Below are 15,925 nucleotides of genomic sequence, written 5' to 3'. Positions count from 1 at the left end.
AAGTCAAAATTGGTACCCACCAGGGAGATTGTATTCCTGGGAGCAAATCTGAACACAGCCGCCCAGATGCTATCCCTCCCTCAAGATAAACAGATGGATATTTTGAATTACTTCAAGGACTTGGCAAGCATGACCCAGCTCTCTGCAAGGCAATTCCTACAAGCCCTGGGGTTCATGGCTTCATGTATTCTAATGATTCCATATGGAAGACTGCATATGAGAAAAATACAATGGTAATGGTACCTCAAAAACCTTTGGTGTTAACACACTCAGGATTTAGACTTGATTCTTCCTCTGGTTCCCTGCCTGCAGACGGAGTTCCATTGGTGGGCAACAGCCTGTGCACAGAACAAAGATCTACCTTTCTGTCCACCTCCTGCCAGCCAGACTCTCACCACGGATGCCTTGGACTATGCTTGAGGTGCACAACTAGAGAGCACTTGCATTCAGGGAACTTGGACCTATCAACAAGCTCAACTGCACATAAATCTGAAGGAAATGATGGCAGTTCAGCAGGCCTTGATGTCTTTCAAGCATCTTCTCTCTCCTGGTTCTCTTCTAGTCAGGACAGACAACACTACAATCATGTGGTACATCAACAAACAGGGAGGGACTCACTCTTACCCCCTGTGCAGACAAAGCATGAGACTATGGTCCATGGAAGCCTCTTTGGGCATTGATCTGATACAGTTTATTCCAGGAAGGCTCAACACCTTGGCAGACCTATTGAGCAGGCAGGTCCTGGATCCTCATGAGTGGCAACTACACAGGACCATCTTTCATCACCTTATTCAGCGTTGGGACACTCCTCAGGTGGATCTCTTTTCTTCCCTGGCCAACCACCTTCTTCCAACCTTTTGCAGTAGAGATCATCACGACAAAGCTTGGAAAGTGGATGTTCTGTCCTTCCCCTGAACACAGCTATCAATCTATGCATTCCCTCCTCTGCCTCTTCTTCCCAGAGTGCTGTTAAAGATAAGGGACGAAAAACTAAGGGCCATCATCATAGCTCCAGACTTCTTCGCAGTCTCTTCCAGTCTCTGGCTTGGCATCTTCACCTGATACCAAATCTCTTGGCTCAGGATGGAGGAATGTTTCTGCATCCTCACCTTCAGACTCTGCATTTGACTGCCTGCCTCATAATTTAAACCTTTCTCAACAAGTAGTTGAGGTCCTTCGTGAGGCCAGGAGGCCTAGTACTAGGAAATCTTATGCAGATAAGTGAAAAAGATTCTCCATTTGGATGCAGACTAGAAGGGAAGACCCATCTCAGCCTTCTCTTCCTCTAATTCTTGATTACCTGGCAGGTTTACTTAATGGCGGACTTTCCTTCTCTTCTATCAAGATTCATTCTTCAGCTATTTCTGCTCACTGTTCCTTTGAACAACCCATTTTCTCTCATCCCCCGATGAAACAGTTCCTCAGGGGAGTTAGCAATTTAAAGCCTCCCAGAAGGGCACCTACTCCTGCTTGGGATCTTAATTTTGTGCTTGAGAAACTTACTCTGCCTCTGTTTGAGCCTGCTGCCTCAGCAGATTTGAAGTTTCGCTCCTGTAAAACTGCATGTCTTTTGGCATCTCAGCTACAGGCCTTAATGGCAGTAGAGCCTTTTATCACTTTCCATGTGGATCGGGTTTCTCTTCGGACTAATCCTTTTTTTTATGCCTAAGGTGGTTTCTAGCCTGACTCTTAACCAGTCTATCCACCTGCCTACCTTCTTTCCTAATCCTCAGAATAGAGGAGAAAGGTTGCTACATTCTCTGGATGTGCATAGGCAACTTGGATTTTACCTGGATAGGACTAAACCTTTCAGAAAGTCAGATCAGTTGTTGGTCAGTTGTGCTCCTGGAGCCCAGGGCAAAGCTATTTCTAAACAGACTATTTCTAAATGGATTGCTCATTGTATTCACTTTTGTTACTTAAAGCAATGTAAGGTTCCTCCTCAGGACATTAGGACCCATTCTACCAGAGCTACCTCTACCTCAGCAGCTTTTCTTAGAGGTGTACTTGCTAAGGACATCCTGGAAGCAGCTACCTGGACCTCTGTCCACACTTTCACCAAACATTATAATTTGCCCTTGTTTTCTAAGTCCAGGCTGGTTTTGCCACTGCAGTGTTGCAGGGCATTCTTACCAACCATTAATCAGTGGTGTTCCTCCTCCCTTTTTGTTTTTTTCCTGGGCTTTGGGAATCAACCCATTTGTAACGACTGCAACAGTGAAACACGATGAACATAGTACAGTTGTGTACACTTACCATAGATGTAGATGTTCGAGTGTAATCACTGCTGCAGTCCTGGTTTCTCCCCCTTCCATCCCCCTTTTTTCCTAGGGCACAGACTGGATTTTTTCTTTACCTGGTCTTACTTTTTTTGGGGGAGCTCCTGACAGTTATGGCAAGAAAAACTGAGGAAATGATGTTGGCTGCCTGCCTTTATACCTGACATCCTGGTGTCAGGCTTATTCCAGAGGCAACAAACGTCATATACCAAGGACTTTGGTATTCAGGCCGACTGTGGGCTACCAGGAGCTGGATAACCCATTTGTTAGGACTGCAACAGTGAATACACTCGAATATTTACATTTATGGTAAGTGTACACAACTGTACTTTCTGCAGTTTTTGTGCTTTGCTAGTTTAGATAACTTGTGTTTGATAAGTTATATTTAGATAGGTTGAGCTTTAGATGGAATGACATACACCCAACATTTGATATGAATAGGACATCAAAATGTTTTACAAGGAAAGTGAATATAAAAATGAGTAGTGGGCTAATAATACATAGCATCAAATATATAAAGGAGGCTATATTATAAAACTTCAAACCAGTGGGATATTAAGTCCATGTTTTCTTTTCTATCTAAAGCTTTTCTCATAACATTCTTTCTTATATTTTTGAACCGCACAATATTAATACATGTAAATATAAATATTTCATTGAATGAATGTTTCTATGAGCACTTCTTAATTTTTCACATTTGAAATTACTAATATGTACAAAAATTACAACTGATCTAAGCACATAGAAGGCATCATATAAACAAGTTGCTAGATAAATAAATTCAGTGCTGCAGGTAATCATCCGTCTTATCCACATTAACTGGTCTCACCCACATAGAAAGCATCATATAAACAAGTTGCTAGATTAATAACAATTTCAGTGGTACAGGTAATCATCTGTCTTATCCACATTAAGTGCTGTAATATTTTGTTTTACATACATTTATTCACATACCACAGTGTCTACAAGGAGTACAACCCCTCAAAACCTGGATATTGGAAGGTTCTTGAACACGTGGTCTCAATTCAGAAAGTCTTTGACCTATATTCCCTCCTCATCTTGTAAATAAACTGGCATCTTCAAGTAACAATAGAAGAAAAAATGTATCTGAAATTAAAATGGGCCAATATTAATCAATTACTTGCTGTATTGTGTGTGTGTACTGGTCCCATACATGGCAATAAACAGCAAACCTGAGAAATTCTTGCATTTCTGTTTATATTTTAAAAACTAATTTCTAGGGGGTCGCCTCAGGTCTTTTTCTGCCACAGCAGTGCACAAAATTAATTAATGTAAGTCATAATTTAACTTTGTACATGTATATATTTTAATGAGAGAAAGACAGAACCTGTGCAGGGTGAATTCAAGCAGCTTCCCCTGCACAGACTGCTGATCCAAGTAAATAATGCAGTGATGTGAGAGTGTATGACAGGCTGTAGGAATGTAAGTGTGTGTATTTGTATGTGTGTGTGCGCGCGCGAGCATGCTTGTGGGTGTTTGTGTAAGAGTATAAGGACAATATATGTCAGTATATGTGCATGACTGCACATTATGCATGTGTATAAGTGGGAACGGTATAGGCACAGTGTGTGCGAATGTATGTGCTTGACTGCATATACATTGAAGACTACCTGATGTTACCTGCAGCTGCTGTAGATGGGGAGATTATGGATGCAAAATATGTCAGCAGTGGATGTGTTTCTGTATGTATGTTTTTTTTGTGCATGAGTGTCTGTGTAGGGTGTATGATTTTGTGTGTGAGTGTAATGTCTGCTATGAGACTCTAATTAGCCTTTCCTGTCTTATAGCAGCTAAGGTCAGGACAGTATGCAAGCTGTGCATGTGAGATACTGTCTGGTGTTTTGTGTGTGTGTGTGTGTGTTTGTGTGTGTGCGTGTGTGTGTGTGTGTGTGTGTGTGTGTGTGTGTGTGTGTGTGTGTGTGTGTGTGTGTTTCAGAGAGAGAGAGAGAGAGAGAGAGAGAGAGTGAGGGTTGTGACTATGTGTGGTCTGCTAGGTACCTGCACTACTGAGAACCACAGGCTGGTAGGGTGTAAACTGAGGAATTGTTCAAACTGCACTGTTAAGAGATTTATTTTAATGTAAATTCTCTTTTAATTAGATGTAGCGCTGCAAGGAATGGGAGTAACTGTCAATTACTAAACAGATAAGCAGTGCAACTCACTTTATCTGTGGAGTAGGATATGCACTGCTGCACATTTAAATACGAATTCCACTCCAGATATTTGGAATTACTACTAATCTACACCTCTTAAACTTGAAAATTCTTACTTTACTCCAGTCTGCTTTTTATTCCTGCTATCTCTACATTGTCTGACTCCTCTGCTTCATTCATGGTACATTATTGATCAGTTAAGTGTTGGCAGCTGTAACTGTACAGTGATAAGAGCAGATATGCCTGTTTCTAACTAACCATTACACTCAGAATAACAGATTAGACTCAAATAATTGCACTTGCTGAATTTTATATTGCTTTGGTTCCAATATAACTTTATTTGCACTAATTAGTGTTAACACCAGAATTTATGATGCGTACACTGCAGTATTTAATTGTATAAAATAATAGTGTAGACATGTAGTTGTATGCAAACTGCTATTTCTTAAAATAATATTATAGACATTTTAACATACTATGGAATAGGTGCTTTCAGTCTTTGATTAAACTGTAGTTTTCTTTGTATAACAAAGTAAATGGTTAAAATTATTTTCAGAACTATATTCGTCAAAAGCCGTATACAATAGTACAGAGGCACAGACAATGCACTTTGATTCTCACTCCTTGTTTCTCTGAATTACTGCCATTAAATTCAATTTCTAAATTGCATGTTGTGCAAGTTGTAGTTTAACATGCATGTTTCATTCTCTTCATATTGTTATCTTGTATTTCAATTCTATTGAACTATTTTTGAATTTCTTTATAAGCTGCAATAGCTAGCAATATGCTTGCCATGTATATCATGAAGTGCCAATTCTGTATTTGTGTGTATGTATGTATAGGTGTGTGTGTCTATATATATCTATACATGTATATATATATATATATATATATATATATATATATATATATATATGGGTCTATGTTGCTTGATCGAAACTTCACAATCTCGAACAAGCAACACTGAGACATATTAAAGCGAAAGTGCACTACATCGAAAGTGCACTTTTGCAAAAGCCGATTCTCCGAACTGGAAAAAACAAAAAAACCCTGCTTTAAACAGTATTTTGCAGAGGGGCTGCACCCCCCAAATGGAGGACTGTGCCCCCACAACCCCCTACTTAAATATATTAACTTTGAGTTTGCACTACAGTGGGGAAAAGGATATATTTCCTTATCTCCACTGTAATGGAGATAGAGAACTGGCTTTTGCAAAAGTGCACTTTCGATTTAGTGCACTTTTGCTTAAATGGGTTCGATGTTCTAGTTGTCCAGAAAGTGTGTTTTTGACAGTCAGAAGTAGACCCATATATATATATATATATATATATATATATATATATATATATATATATATATATATATATATATATATGGGTCTATGTTGCTTGATCGAAACTTCACAATCTCGAACAAGCAACATTGAGACCCATTAAAGCGAAAGTGCACTACATCGAAAGTGCACTTTTGCAAAAGCCGATTCTCCGAACCAGAAAAAAAAAAAAAAACATGCTTTAAACAGTATTTTGCAGAGGGGCTGCACTTCCCAAATGGAGGACTGTGCCTCCACACCCCCCTACTTAAATATATTAACTTTGAGTTTGCACTACAGTGGGGAAAAGGATATATTTCCTTATCTCCACTGTAATGTGCTTCAGAGAACTGGCTTTTGCAAAAGTGCACTTTCGATTTAGTGCACTTTCGCTTAAATGGGTTCGATCTTCTAGTTGTCCAGAAAGTGTGTTTTCGACAGTCAGAAGTAGACCCATATATATATATATATATATATATACACACATATATACATATACACACACACACACACACACATATATATATATATATATATATATATATATATATATATATATATATATATATATATACACACATTTATATACATACACACATATATGATTAGCTGCTATATTAACAAATTGTAGGCCTCATGCACCCCACTTTATTTTTAATGTTTATAATTTGTTAACCAAGTAATGTATTTAGCTGTGCCACTCAAACTTAACGTAATCAGTTTCAGTTCCCTGAAGATCGGTGAAACTACATTTTTTCACTCTTTGTGACTGCTAGAAAGAGCTATTATTCAAAAATTGTGTTTGTGTAATGCATCCACTCCAACTTATTAACCCTAGTTCAGTTATTGTTGCTTTTATTGTATGCAGTTATTTATTGTAACACAATGTTGTCTTGTGCATAAAATGAGGGCAGGTACACAACACTAATTTTCAAATTTCTCTTCGCGCATGCATCTAAAATAATGATGTTTACTCAGAATGCTACCTCAGTAGTAAATAAAATAAAGTGACATGTATACTACCAGAGGAGAGAAGAAAGATGTTTCCAGTGTTGCTGCTTGCTGTATATAACATAGTATTTATAATAAAATATTCATTTTTTTTTTAAATATTTCAGTTTGGCTTGCCTGTTCTTGAAACGAGGAGCAAATCAAAATGCAACAGATATGGATGACAAAGATCCTCTAACAATTGCCATAGAAAATGCCAATGCGGACATCGTTACACTGTAAGTAGCCTTCACGCTTGAAATGAGTTGACTTTCTTTCTACTTGACTAACCATGTGAAGCCACATAGTAATCTGAGATCAGTGACATCCTGGGTGTATCTCTGTTTTATAGCATGCCACATTTCAATATTTCAGTTATGTATGCCAGGACTTCTGCAGCCTTCTCTATTAGTATGTTATGTTTTAGCTGTGTATATTACATGAGTCAATGCTCCTGAGTTCCTTTTGTTGTATATATTCATTCTGTTTTCTTCAGTTAACATGCCATAGCCCTTGAGTGTGCAAGTTTTCCTATTTGTTCTCGTGGTACAACCCCTTAACACATTACCTAAACAACACTATAGCACTGTCAGGATTCCTAGATGTGTTTCCACAGGAACACAGTGGGCTTTCTGCTGCTGTGGTGTCCTGTATAACGTGATATACAACACAGTAGAAAGGTTTGGTACTCTGTAGCCATCTCTGAATTGTAGTAATGATTGTGTTTATGCTTTGTAGCATGTGCATACTGTTACAGGGTCAGCCTTTGGTGAAATGTCTCCCTAGATGAAGGGGATCCTTAATGCACCTCCTGGTGCCAGCTGCTTCCCTCCATTGCCCTCCTACTTTCCCACCATCACGTCCACCTCACACTACCCAAACTATTTTTTTCCTCCATCTTTTCTAAATTTTATCTTACTGTTCAGCTTTTTTGTGCCTCCTTTCAACACACCCTATCTGGCAAAAGTACTGTAATAAAACTGTAGAACAAATAACTGCATTAACTGCTCTGAGGTGTTTTTTTTTCTATAAACAACATTTTCATCCAATTACGGCCAGAATAAAAATCATGACTAAGGAAAGAAATTTAGTATTGCTGTTCATCATTAATTCTTCCTGCACCTTTTCTTTCAACACACTCTAAGAATCCACGACTGTTGGGGAATAACTGCAGTTTCTAAAATTGTAATAACTTGAATATTCCGGTATAATATATAAAAAAGGAAAGACATAGTTTTCCTAAAAAAAAATAATCCTTGGAAAATACAATAAAAAGATCAACAAAAAACAATAGCCAATTTCTAAGAGCAGGCATGCTGTCCAGGAAGGGCATTATAAGAATGAAACAGATTTTCCAGGAGTGGGTCTTACAATACTAGTGAGTGGTCCATTATTTCATTGGCATCAATGCATACATATAGCATGAAAAAAGTAGGAGAGTGAAGTCCATGAACATAAGGGACATTGTACATTTCTGTTACTGTATGATAAACACCACACAGGAAGGTAAATAGGACATGGAAAAGGAGAAGTGAAAATGGATCAGAATTTGCAGAAAAAAATGGACATATTATAGGCTACATGGAAGGGTAGGCATAGCTGGCAATACAGATTGTAGGGCATTGCATAGGAGGTATGTGATGTGGACATTTTAGGCCATGTGATATATGCTTTGGGATTGGGATAGCTTTATGAGCTAACTCCAGGAACTAATTTGCTTCAGCTCAGGTACATATATGAATATTTATTTCCCTTTTGATGATATTACTGGGAAGGTTTTGTTATGAAGACCTTCATGAAAGTCAACAGTATGTAGTCTGTTTCAAATGCTTTTCCTTACTGTTTACATAGTTTTTCAGAGCTTAAGAAGAATATTGAAACTTTTACGTTCAATCAGAGATGTTACACAGTATAATGGCATTATATAACAATATGGTACTTTCTACATTTGTTTGCATTATTTATGCAGTATTTGAAAACAACATGAAACACATTTTTCTGTTTTGTCTGCTGCATGTCTTGTATTCTGTTTATTCCTTAATGGTAAGGTATCCGTGTCTTTCAGACCAAGTGCTATTTGTTCACTTAATGTTGTCATTGACTGAACATATCTTGTGTCAACCCACAGTTAACATATGCAGGCTCATCATGAAAAGATTGCCTTCAAAGCTATATCATAATGGTTGTCTGGTACTAGATGGTGTCGAATCAGCCATTTTTAGACTGAATGCATATGTCAGGAGTGCCATACTTTTATCCAGCCTAGCATTAGAGCATCTGTGCAACATTAAGGAAGATATAGTGGTTTATAGCATTCCGTGCTGAAATACTTGTGGCTTCTTCTGAAGTAGGTACAAAGCTGTCATTTTTTATAGCATTGTGGAAGGAATTGTAAAAACATTATACTTTAAACCCGAGGGATATATCTAGTTTGGATTTGAAGGTAACCATGTATTGGGTAGCTTTTATATTGTATGCAATTGGAAAGTGATATTTCACTGGGATACTTTGTTCAGGAACATGAAGATGGTCCTAAGAAATGTAATGAAAGATTACATTCATTCTTCTGAAGATATCTACATTACATGTATGATGCCAGACAGCTTATTAAAGTCTATGAAGGCACAAGCCAGAAGTAGAAGTAGTGGAGGTGTGTATTGTTTGTAGGCCTTGTTTAAGGGAGTGAACTCAAGGAAATCATCAGGCGCCTGTGAAAACCGATACATAGTGTGGAACATGGTGAAGGACCAGTCGAGTAGCGCTGCAGTTGTACTTCAACTTCAAACTTTTACTGAATGTAAGTGTACCTTTATATTTCTTCCCAATATTCATTTGTTTCTTCAGAATTGGGTTATGTACAGTGTCTAATTCAATCTGCTTTCTTTTCAGCATTTTACAGATTTTACTCCTCTAAATGTTTTACATTGTGATAAAAGAAGCAGTAGAAGGTGAGTTTGGTAGTATGCCACCTGTTATATTCAACATTGTTACCTTTGGTAGGGTAGTACCATGTCAAATGCCTGTTTATTGATATTTAGTTCACAGCACTGAGCTTGCAAAACTACATAAGTTATTACTTTAATAAAAGCTGTTTTTCCTGCATCTCTCATTGCGGCAGCCATACGTTTTCCTTGAGGCTTGTAGATAGATAGTTCACTTAAGTATACAATGAATCTGCTTTCCAGTTATATTAATGTCTTTTCTATTTATGGATAGGAGAGCTATGTCATCAAAGTTACAGAACATATTTTCCACGCACTTTCACAATAATTGCCTATTTATACAGCTTAACTTATAAATCTCTTTCAGATGCAAAGTTTTTATGAATCCCTTTCTGTGCTCTAAAAGACTGCTGAAATTGTCTCTATCTCTGCTATAATCTTTAACACATCTTATTTCTCTTCAAATAGTCTGTTTTTTATGCAAGGATGTAATACACGTAGATTTTAAGGGGGTATAAAACTCCTTAATATTCAAGGTAGAAACTGTTCATATATTTACTCCACATGGAAAAAAGTTCAGCTCCTTTGTTAGTTAGAAGATAATTGCTACAATAGCCTAAGCTATATGGGGTTATATGTGCACAGGATATAACAGCCACCCAACTTCCAAAGCTTCAGGGCACCTTCCATGCATACTAAACATTGCTTACTAAAAACACAGGTTTGAGTGCCATGCCCTTTAGAGCTTGCCTGCCGCTAAAGAGAGAGCTCCTCTCCAGGCTTTAAAGGATCACAGTCAGAATGTGCTGTTATATTGCTGGGCAGATAAGTTCCCCTTGGGGAAAAAAACTCTGCATATTATTTTTAATCTTTTAATTTACTTTCCTGTGTGGGGAAAGTACATTTTAAGCACGAATATGCATTTTATTGACTGTCATGTGACTCTGTTGTACTTTTAAATGGGAGCATACGTTTGTATTTGATAGTTTAAATATTGATTTATCCATTCTAAAACATTTTTTGTTTTTCTGCAAACTGTTTACTTTTTGGGACTGATAAAATATATTAGAGTGCAAGTGATTTTATACAACTTTTGAATTTTTACTGGCTTATGCTGCTTGTTTTTCCTGGGAAAGAGGCACCATTTTTGGCCTGACCATGGAACCAACTACCAGTCCCATGGTAAGTCCTTCTTCCAGCCACAAAAAGGAGAAGTTAACTAAACAGCTTTTGCCACCACAGCAGGCTAGCAATTTGCATCAGCTGCTGGTGGGTGACTCTGCTGTGGCCAAAGCTGAATCCTCAGACCACGCATCTTTTTCCCTGGATATTTCTGGTGTTGCCCATACAACCACTATGGACCAAAGGTTAGCCATATCCTCTGTGGCTGTTGGGTTCCCACATTGAACAAGTGAGAGCCACTTTTATTGGTGTTGGAAGAAGGGGCAGAGAAGGTGCCACTGCTTAACCAGAATATTGTGCCCACCCATGGGAAAGCTGTTGCTGCTATTAAAGCTCCTGTCAAAAAAGAAACAGGGGAAAAAACATCTATCTTCTCCTGCTCCACTGGACAGGAGTAGTTTATCAAGTCTAGTTCAGTGTCTTGTACAAGCGTTAAGGATCCCCTTCATCTAGGGAGACATTTCACCAAAGGTTGACACTGGAACAGTATGCACATGCTACAAGGTATTGACCCTTGTTATCAAGTGGTTTCTGGTAAGAGAAAAAGGGATTCCTCTTTTCTTGAAGAGATTCAATACATTGAATCTGTAGAGGAATGTGATGGACAGAGGTTTTTCTCCTATGATTTCTTATTCAGACTCAGAGGAGAGCATAACTGACCTCCAGAAAACTGGTGGCTCCTCCTTGGGATCTTAATTTTGTGTGACAGATGCTAACAGTTGCTAAATTTGTACCAATTCATCTGGCTGATTTGAGGTTCTTAACATGGAAAATGGTTGCATTAGTTACTCTGACCTCTGCAAGAAGAGTATCTGAATTGCAATCATTTTGGTGGGTCAACCTTATATCATATTCCACATAAACAGGGTTTCCTTTAGAAACAAAGATTTAAGAACTAATCCTTCTTTTATGCCTTAAGTGGTTTACTCTTAGCCAAACTATCCATCTCACTGTGTTCTTTTCTGAACCCCAAAATGAGGAAGAAAGGACACTTCATACCTTAGTTTGCAAAGACAGCTCAGATACTAACTTTACAGAAGAAAATATTTCAGGATTTCTGATCAGTAGTTCACTTCATGTGAAGGTAAAATTAAGAGACAACTTGTGTCAAAGCAGTCTGTTTTCAAGTAGTTGTCTTGGGCTATTAACTTTTATTCACACCACAACATAACTTTTCCAAGCAGGGTCAATGCACATTCTGCCAGGACTCTGGCTTAATCTATGACTTTTTGGAAAGTATTGGACACTAGAAGTATTCTAGGAGCAGCACCTTGGTCCTCTGTAGATACGTTTACAAAGCACTACAAGCTAGATTCCTTCTCCAGGTCTAGATCAGACTTTGCTAGGAACATTCTCCATGGGCTCTTAGACCATCTCCACCCACTTTGTTCTAGGCTTTAGTAATCTACCCATATAGTTTAGGTACTACAGCAGTGATCGATATGAGGAACATAATATAGTTGGGTGTGTAAACATATCATAACAGTAAATGTTCAAATGATCTCTACTGCAGTAGCTACTCCCTCCAGCACCCTTATTTTTTGGTGTGTCTTTTTAATGCCAGGGTGTGGACATGTATTTTTTTTTGTTGTTTCTAGCAATGTCATGTCAGAGTACAGCCTCCCTCTCTCAGTAGAAATTATGAAGAGCTTGGGACCCAAACCTGTCTTTTTAGTCAGCTCAGCTTAAGTTGGGTACTGATTTGGATGCACAGAAGATGTCCTGAAGCTTTGTGAACTGGCCAAATATTATATCCTATGCAGGGTATAACCCATGTAGCTTAGGTTGCTGCAGCAGAGATCATTCGAACTTTTGTTACAATAAGTTTACTTACACAACTGTAATATGTTGAACTCAGCATCTATTCCATTTTACAAAATGTTTCTACACAACTAAAATATGGCATGGGATGCCCTTTATTTCAGTCATCATCTCTGTAGAGAAACAGAGGGTGGCCTAATGGTTAAGGTGTTTGCCTTACAAACACAAGGTGCAGGGTTTGAGTCTCACAAGGGATAATTGGCTAAACTTAAAATGGCTCACAAGAGCAGTTAGCTTAGTACTAATCTATGAACAGTGTGAGAAAGTAGCAATTAGCTGTCTTTATGTTGACCAGCTCAATAACAGATTGTGTCTCTGCACTGCATAACAGTTATACATACCAAGATTTGAATTGCTTTCTGCACTAACGTATAACTGTGGTGATTATAAACTTAAATGTATTTATGTAAAGTGTCCTGAATTTTATTAAATGAATATTGCTTACATGTTGATGCTCTGTTTATATGGCCAATGATGGTATAAGTGATCAGATGAGAAATAGAGGATTCTATATGCTGACACAGAAAAGCAGTTTTGAAGTAGATGGTAACACTTTTGTGGAAGTTGAGAATGAGACTCATTTAACATGGAAACATGCTTGGATACTAAATATAATAAACATTCAGATCTCCCTAAGATCAAAACTTGAGCTTTGCTATAACAATGTAGCTAGATTTGCAGCCAGTCATACAACTCCCACCACTGCTCCGCCCTCAGAAATTTAAACTGCCTTAAGTTACCTCACTACCTCAAGTTCACCCAACTCCCCCTTGCTCATATAATGGTATACAAATCCTCATCCTGTCCAGCAACCAACACCATTCTTAACCATTACCTCCCTAATATCCCTCTTTGTTCATGTGAGAAACACCTCCTTGAAATCCATAAACTGAAAAAATGTATAGGTCACTGCCTATATTCCTATTCAGTAGCCAAGGTCTGGAACAGTATTCCTACAGATATTAGATCAATGCCATGTAGTCACATACTGAAACAATCCCTAGAGAAATTTCTCTTTAACTCCTGGCTCTGTACATGTTTTACACCAGGCTGACACTACGTATTACTCCTTCCCTCTCTTCCTTTCTCTCCCCTCTCTTCCTTCTTCCTTTTCTTTCCCTTGCTGTTCTTTTTTCCCCTTTCTTTCCTCCCTTCTCTTATTAGTCAAAGCACCCGTTACTTCTCTGATAGCTCCCTACTTTAACTCCATTTCCTAATTTCCCCCAACTGCAAAATATCTTTCCTTTCTCTTAGTCTTTTGACATATTTAAAAATTTTAACATCTTTACCATAGTTATCACTATTGATTGTACTTTACTAGGTATTCAATAGGTTTACTATCATAATTTCGAATGACACTTGGACGACCGCACCATGTTCGACAATGGAAAGTCGAACACAGCAATGTCGAACTTCAAAAGCAAGTCTAGGAATGAGTTTTAACATGGGTCGAGATAGGAGTTCACTGCTGTTGCCGAACTACAAACCTCGCCCCTATCTCGACCCATGTTAAAACCTGTTCCTAGGCTTGCTTTTGAAGTTCGACATTGCCGTGTTCGACTTTCCGTTGTCGAACATAGTGCGGTCGACCGAGTGTCATTCGAAATTATGATAGTAAACTATTCAATATCCTATGATTGTTTTTTAATATTCACTGTATGATTTTCTGATCTAACTTTATTTATCCTGTGTGTCAATTCTAATGTTTGTTACTAGACTTCATGTGATAATATTATGTAGTGTATTAATTAAGCTATGTATTTTGGAGCTTTTCTTCCTGGACCTCTGCTGAAAGTGGGATTCCTGCCCAGTCGGACTTTCCTGGTAAACGAATACCAAATGAATGAATAAATAAATAAAATAAATAACTATTTCTGATAGAGTAGGCCATATGTAATATTAGAAGCCTTCCACTCAAGCATATTACCACTTGATAAGTCAGTAATCCTCAGATGCAATGCTTAGTATAGTGGCTTCATGGGAAGTGAATAGTAAGTTATTTGCAGGCACAAGTGAAAAAAATGACAACTCTTTCACCCTTTCCCTCACCAGTTAGCAGCAAGTCTTCAAGCTGTAATGTTCATAAGTGAAGTTTTGTTGTTGTTGTGTCTTTCAGCTTTTCCTGGTTAGGGGTTGCCACAGTGGAACTCCGGTCCGCTAATGATTGGCAGTTGATTTTTACGTGCTGCGTTGCCAGCCCTAATGCACAGCCTTCAATGAAGGTACGCCCATTCACACATGTCTCCACACCGAAGACGCTCTAGCTGAGAGTCGAACCGGTCAGCGTCTTACTGTGTGGAGACAACACTACCAGTAATGTTTTGTAAACTCTGGATTTATTACAGCCGTGTAACCTAGTACTGTATGTCATATGACTGTCCAAATTATAGCAGGTACAACTGGTATCTTAGGGGCTTGAACAGAATTAAGTCTTTCATGTAGCCATGCAAAGTGGTCTTTGACACTGCCCTTCCTCGACTATTTTTGTTTCTGTCATAGTTGCATTTGTATTTACGTGTTAGCACAGAATGCTCCCAATCTCAGTAAAGAACACAATGGTCTGATAAATTCACAGGCAACTCAAGTTTGAATAGCAGCTTGGGTGCCCGTAGGTGCTAGCTAGGAGGGATGGAAGTAAATGGCTGCTGCCAGCTTACTCATCCTGGGAGAGGGAGGCAGCTCTGGCTGGCCACATGGGTGACACTCCTCAATACCTTTTTTATTTTATGTAAAAATATAACAAAATATTAAAACATATTGTATAACAAGCATATGGGTATTAAAATATAACATTTACCCATGCATTAAATATACAGTTTTACAACTATGAGTAAATAATTAAACACATTCTATAACAATATACTTTAGAAAGAATAATTACAGATAACATATTTTTTTGCTAAATATGTCCTTATATAAACGTACAAAAGAACAGTCTGCAGTTAAAATTAGAAAATTGGAATAACAGAGAGGAGATTAAAAGTGCTACAAACATTATCTTCATTACATCTCTTTTGGGAGAAGTGTGTGACATCCAACTACAATAATATTAATCTATTGGATGTCATTACCATAAGATATTTTTAAATTTGTTTCTGAACATTCTACTTTTATGAAATTTATATCTGTTTGAACTGTTAACCATGTTACATGGTTTAATTTGTTTATAAGCTGTTTTAGAGAATTTCCTCCAAGAAGTCTAAAGTCAACCCAATTTAGTGAAAT

General features: G+C 37.9%; 1 protein-coding gene across 1 annotated transcript in view; it reads left to right on the top strand.

The window, feature by feature from the left end:
* ACAP1 (ArfGAP with coiled-coil, ankyrin repeat and PH domains 1) overlaps nt 1-15,925 on the top strand; it is a 1,330,515-nt gene that overhangs the window by 1,208,174 nt on the left and 106,416 nt on the right. The window contains exon 21 of the mRNA XM_044077032.1: nt 6,884-6,994. Coding sequence (XP_043932967.1) covers nt 6,884-6,994 — 111 coding nt within the window. The remainder of the gene's footprint in view (nt 1-6,883; nt 6,995-15,925) is intronic.

The sequence above is a fragment of the Protopterus annectens genome, chromosome 7.part0, assembly GCF_019279795.1.
Source record: "Protopterus annectens isolate FY-2018-M chromosome 7.part0, PAN1.0, whole genome shotgun sequence".
Classification (NCBI taxonomy): domain Eukaryota; kingdom Metazoa; phylum Chordata; order Ceratodontiformes; family Protopteridae; genus Protopterus; species Protopterus annectens.
This window is presented reverse-complemented; position numbering and strand designations above follow the sequence as displayed.